The sequence below is a fragment of the Aotus nancymaae genome, unplaced genomic scaffold (assembly GCF_030222135.1).
Source record: "Aotus nancymaae isolate 86718 unplaced genomic scaffold, 86718_ANA_hifiasm-v0.15.2.pri h1tg000040l, whole genome shotgun sequence".
In the NCBI taxonomy this organism is placed as follows: Eukaryota; Metazoa; Chordata; class Mammalia; order Primates; family Aotidae; genus Aotus; species Aotus nancymaae.
In genome coordinates this window covers 31262592-31269129 of record NW_026988454.1, presented here as the reverse complement: position 1 = coordinate 31269129, position 6538 = coordinate 31262592, and the positions used below count along the sequence as shown (strand labels likewise).

The following is a 6538-nucleotide window of genomic DNA, read 5'->3' as shown; positions in this document are numbered from 1 at the left end:
TAAAAAATCCTGAGCGATGTTATTTTTAAGAGATAAAATACTACTTGTTTTATGAAATTATCCTGATAGTCCTCAGTTCAGGTTTCCCAGGAGGCTGACCTTATGATGAGGATGTGAGTACAAGTAGTTTATCTGGGAGGCAAAGGGAACCTCAGTGAGGAAATGTATCCAAAAAATTAAGTGTTACAAAGTCAGCTACCACTGTGATGGACAAAAGCTTGATCTGGTGAAGAAGCTCTGGGCAAGAGTGTAAATATACATGTAAGAGTTAGCACACTCCAGGCAGGAGCGGGGGCCATATTTACAGACTGTCACTGGTTGAAAGCTGCTTCCCAGGGGTTAATTCCCTGGCACTTCTGGCCACCACATACTGGGGCAGGGCTGGCTTTTGACAAGAGCCCTCAGATATGTCAATGTGGGATGTACAGCCTGGGGGAACAGGTTACCAAGAATGCCCTTGAGTGTCATTTTATTTCTACTGTTCCTACCATGGCGAAATGATAGCAGTCATTGATGTTGGGTCCCCACTTGCCTTTCCAACCCTCCCCAAACCCAAAAGCCTGGGACACTGATATTCCACCAGCCAGAGGTCATGTCAGTTGACAGCTTGAATGACAGTGTAGGGCAGGTGCAGCTCAGAGTGAGGCAAATCCTTGCCAATCATGCTGAGGGGGAAAGATGACTCTGAAACTAGGAGAAACACCGAACGATGCCCTTCCTGACCCTCCCATCAAACAAGGGCCTCCAAATCCCTGCCTTCCCGATATATATATATATATAATTATTATTTGAGACAGGGCCTTGCTCTGTCGCCAAGGCTGGAGTGCAGTGGCACAATCTCAGTTCACTGCAACCTCAACCTTCTGGGCTCAAGTGATCCTCCCACCTCAGCTTCTCAAGTGACTGAGACCCACAGACATGGATGATCATGCCTGGCTCATTTTTTAATTTTTGTAGAGACAGGGTCTCCGTACGTTACCGAGGCTGGTCTCAAACTACTGGGCTCAAGCGATCTTCCCACCTTGGACTCCCAAAGTTTTGGGATTAGAGACATGAGCCATGATGCCTGACCTGTGTATATTTTCAAACAGAATTTTAAAACTTCTTTTGAACTTTATAAATCTTTGCATTAGTTTTTTTTTTCCTTGAGAAAGTCTTGCTCTGTCGCCCAGGGTGGAGTGCAGTGGCACAATCTCGGCTCACTGCAGCCTCCACCTCCCGGGTTCAAGAGACTCTTGTACCTCAGCCTCCAGAGCAGCTATGGGATTACAGGCACGAACCACCATGCCCAATTTTTGTATTTTTTAGTTTCTTTTTTTTTTTTTTTTGAGACAGAGTTTCGCTCGTTACCCAGGCTGGAGTGCAATGGCGCGATCTCGGCTCACCGCAACCTCTGCTTCCTGGGTTCAGGCAATTCTCCTGCCTCAGCCTCCCGAGTAGATGGGATTACAGGCACATGCCACCATGCCCAGCTAATTTTTTGTATTTTTAGTAGAGACGGGGTTTCACCATGTTGACCAGGATGGTCTCGATCTCTTGACCTCGTGTTCCACCCACCTCGGCCTCCCAAAGTGCTGGGATTACAGGTGTGAGCCACCGCGCCCGGCCTTAGTTTCTAAAATTACTTTTTATCTCTAATATTTTAATCAAACTAACATAACCCAATTGAGAGTCAGTCACCAAGGAACTAATTACTAACAAAATATTTATAATAAAATTGTCCCTTCTAGGCAGGGCGCAGTGGTTCACACATGTAATCCCAGCACTTTGGGAGGCTGAGGCAGGCAGATCACGAGGTCAGGAGATCAAGACTATCCTGGCCAACATGGTGAAACCCTGTCTCTACTAAAAAATACAAAAAACTAGCTGGGTATGGTGGTGTGCGCCTGCAGACCCAGCTACTAGGGAGGCTGAGGCAGGGGAATCGCTTGAACCTGGGAGACAGAGGTTGCAGTGAGCCAAGATCGCGCCACTGCACTCCAGCCTGGCAACAGAGCAAGACTCTGTCTTAAAAAAAACAAAACAAACAAAAAAAACCTGTCCCTCTGTTCACATGCTGGTCCTTTTCTCTCCCACTTCTTGCAAGGCCTTCAGATCTCCTCCCCAAAACTAAGGAGGTGCTAAAGGATGTGAGAAAATGACAATCCAGAACATTTTTGAGTGGGCTTAGGTGTTTACTGAGTAAAAAACAGGATTTTGGGGGAGGGAGTAAAGGCAAAATGATGTTTCTTAGATGTTAGCTTATTTTTAAAAATTGCTTTTTGTAACCTGATCCAATAGCTATTCCATCATGTTTTTTTTTTCTCTTTTGGCAGTAGAGACAGGGGGTCTTGCTATGTTGCTCAAGCTGGTCTTGAACTGCTGGCCTTAAGTGATCCTCCTGGATTACAGTGTAAGTCACTGAACCCAGCCCCACCATGCCTTTAAATGTTCAATGCACAGAACATTTAACATTGGATGTAGGCCAATAATCCATTTTAATCAGGTTTAAAAAAAAGTAATGCAAAAGATGGAAGAATTTATTGTTGACTGTTACTTATTATGCAATAATGTACTTTAAAATGCTTTAAATATAAACTGTGTAATATATATGTGTTGTGTAATATAACTTCAATCTTGTTCTGAGGGTAAGTTACATACTATTTGAAGCACCCCAACCAGGTGGCTAGGCAGATGCTTTAAACACTTATCTAAATATATGCCAGAGTGTTCATCAGCATAAGGGATATTATAGTAATTTTTCATTGGTGAACGCAGCCTGAAAAGTAGGTGGTTATCTACACTTTTAGAGGCAAAATGCATGCAATGAAGCGTAAGAATCTGACAGATCCTGCAAAATAATGACTTTTGATAGTACTCAGGACTAGAGATCTCTTTGCTTCTGTACCTTCCCCCTCCAGGACTCCACACACATTTATGATTGTTGCCTGATCCAATCAGGCAATTAGGTTTCTTAATTCTGCTTTCAGAATATCATTGCTTCTGCTTCACTGTAAACCTTTTAGTCAAGGTGTTTGTGGGGTTACATAAGAGCAGAGAAGGAACTTTCCCAAGCTTTCCAGAAGCGCTGCTTGCTAATAAACTTGTCGTGTAAGATAACTGTTTTAGATTTGCTTTTATTGTAACACACCACGAGGTGGTGAGGTTATGTAGGAGGGAGGACACATACAGCCCAATCTTCCTGTAACAGCTAGAGGCACCACCAAACGGCCTTGTGATTGGTGACTAAATTGGCCTAGATAGTTTGCAATGGTGTAGAAAGGAAACTAAAAGCCCATTCACTCTCATTTCATGCTGAGGGGCATATTTGATTCCTAAGCGCCTCCACTTAATGTAGTGGGAATACCGATGACTTCTTTAAGGTCTGCCGGTCAATACAGGTTTTCCAAGTGCTGGCCAAAAAGCAATCCAGCCATTGTAAAGGTCAGCGTCATTCTGTGGCAGCATTGCTCTTAATACAATATAATTAAGAATTTTATATCACTTCTAATGAAAACTTGATTACTTAGAAGGCTTTCAGTTTGCTAATGATTGCAAAAGTTTGAAAACATAAATGAAAAGGAAAAACAGCCAAAATAGACCTACTGCTCTAAATTTTAAATAAAGCTATCCTATATGCTAAATCGACAGGAGGCTGGGAAAATGCCACTGAGTTAAATGAAGGACAATTTGAAGACTCAAGAATCAATCTGAATCAAGTTATAACATATGAGAAACCTAAAAGTAAAACTATGTCAACATTTTATTTGGTGTTTCATGCTACGTTGATTTAAACAAATAAAACAACTTTGTTGAACAGATTTCTTTTTTAATATAATGACTGTGTACATGGACAACTGAAAATAGGAAAACCCCCAAATGAATGTTTTAACAAATTACAAGCTGTTACTAAAGACCATATGCTTGGATTAAAAAAAAAAGTCCAATAGATAAAGTCTCATTCAACCTAGCAGTTTAACCAATTTCTCTTTTAATAAAACCTGCACATTACAGTGGTATAAATTTACTTTTAACACTCCACATAAAAACACGTGCACCCTCTTCTTCTACATTTAATCATTAGTAGTCTCTAATATGGTAAAATAAAATTGAATTTATATTAGCAAATGAAAGTGCAAGTTTATACAGCCAGGCTCAGCAGCAAAAGTGAAGAATAAGAATGAAAGGTGAAAGCTGACAGAGGCCACGCAGAACAAGGACTTCCATGAAGGGCCGTGTCCTGTGTGCCAAACACAGTCAACATTCCATCATTTTTTTCATTGCTCTTAAACGAGCAAAACCAAATTCTTTTTTTATTTAAAGAAATATTAAATCTGTATTTTCTCCAACATAATTCGTGATCAGGTAAGGCAAAGATAAGTCCACCATCACTGGGGACAGCAGCAACATACAGACTTCAGAAATAGCCCTGAATCATCAGTAACATTCTCTCATGTAACATTAGAAGGAATGCATCCAACAAATTAAATTTGTAATGTTGTCACATTGTTCTAACTTATTTGATTAGTTCATGTGGAAAAACTTTATAAATACATTAAGAGGACAGTAAATTATTTTCTTGCTCTGAAAAAATAATTTTTTTTTCACATTTAAAAACATTTTAGTATGCTTTTGCAAAAGGAGTTGCAAGAAAAATGTGACAGCTTAGTTTGCAGAATGTCCATGTACAAGTTGTATTTATAAGAACCTGGTAATCTGCCTATAATTTGCCTCTACAAATAGAGCTCTTTGCAATAATATTTAAACAAACAGGTTTAAACTCTTCCCCTATTCATTCTACTTGTAGAGCAAAGAGGTACTTATTTTTCAAGTATTATATTATAAAAGGTAATTTTTTTTTTTGCCAATTTTACATGTTAAGCTTTTAAGACCAAAAAAATCATGCTTAGTCAGCCCATTTCTTTTATAGCCAAATGCTCTTGTCTTTTAAAGAATGCAGAAAAATATTGATTTGCTAAGAAGGAGCACACTGGAAAAAGCCATTTGAAAGTATTGAAGAATGAGAAGTATTTCCTTTTTTCTATTGATGAAAATTATTAGAAAAGCTATTGTCTGTTGTCTTTAGCTAGTTTTAATAAATCTTTTCAAAATGATGGTCAAGAACTCTTTAGAAAACTGGAGGAGGGGATGCTCCTTTATAGCATGAAAGGAATTCCATTAATTGTAGAAATTCTCATTAAATTTCAGCTTTGGTTCTTCAGAAGAAATACTCATATAACTTCTATATGAAGAGACAGAAAAAGAACAGGTTAATATGACATCTAAAATCTTATTTCAAGAATACTATAGTAATACCTTAAATTTTTAAAATTTACTATACTGTTATATACACTTATATAAGAACAGGCAATTTTGTTAGGATTCACAGTCTTATATTTAGCTGAATTCTGTTACTCATAGGAAACACATGTTCTTTTCTTTACATCAGCTTAGGCCATAGCCTTCATTTTTCCAAGTGGCATACACAGACTGTCCTTTTCTCAGATAGGGGTTTAAACATTCATTTTCTCTTGTATCCTCAGTACCCAATGCTTAGGGTTCTAAACATGTTGGAGGTTTAATAAATGTTGATAAATCATCTGGAAGTTCTTCCCTTCCTGTAAATCTGTAACATAAGCAGGAAGCTGCACTGGGCATGTTTCCACCAACATACCATTAGTTGGACTGTTCCCAAAAGCTTAAGAATCAGAAAGTCAGACAGGGAAGGGCCCTTACAACCTCCTTTCAAATTCTAGAAAAGTAGAGTTCATTCACTAACGTGAAATTCCACTTCCAAGGACAGTACATTAGAGGAGAAGAGAAGAGTGGCTTCCTTTGGATGGGTGGTTCACATTGGCTATTTCACCCCATTAAAAGTTGATTTATTACAGATTCACTGATGAAATCTAAAAGGCAAAACAATTTGCCCACAAATAATTCTATACTGTCTTCATTTGCATATCCTGAATTTGGCCAGTTCTTTTCATAGTAAGTATAAAGAGATGCTAGTCAATACATGAAAGTCATCTGCAGGGAAGAGAAGTCAACAAAATTGAAACAGGTTTGAAGAGATAGGAAGCTGAGATTATCCTGAAAATTCCTGAGACTGATGGGATTGAGTTGCTGAGCTGCTATGACCATTGAGTTAGTAATATTTGATATTACTCCTTATTTCTTTGGGTCCTGATTGTACTTTTTGTACAAAGACTTCAGGTCAAGTGTGGGTCAAAGAGACATTGTATAAGATATAAAGTCACAGGCAGTTTCAACAGCAACAAAATCATTTAACAAGGAAAGATCCTTAGACTCAGTGTGATCCCATTCAGAGAACTAGTTTCATCACCTAAATTATAAGTATCCATCATGTCACATTTTAAAAGGACAATAATTTATTACCCAGGTCGCCAAACCCAAGTAAGAGAAAAATGGTGGGAGAACATGATGGCAGTCTGCAAATATATGAAGACCTGAGAAAGATGGAAAAAACTCAAATCTTTCTCCAGTGGGCAGCACTAGGCCAGATGGTCCATAGGTTATGGGGAGGCAGCCTTGTCTTTCT

General features: G+C 38.9%; 1 protein-coding gene across 11 annotated transcripts in view; it reads right to left on the bottom strand.

The window, feature by feature from the left end:
* Positions 1-3724: 3724 nt before the first annotated feature.
* The window catches only part of MAP7 (microtubule associated protein 7), a 198332-nt gene continuing 195518 nt past the window's right edge, over positions 3725-6538 (bottom strand). For all 11 annotated transcript variants that reach the window (XM_012474404.2, XM_012474410.2, XM_012474405.3 and 8 more), the window contains one exon: positions 3725-5221. In XM_012474404.2, the coding sequence (XP_012329827.2) occupies positions 5211-5221 (11 nt within the window). In that variant the 3' untranslated portion in view covers positions 3725-5210. The remainder of the gene's footprint in view (positions 5222-6538) is intronic.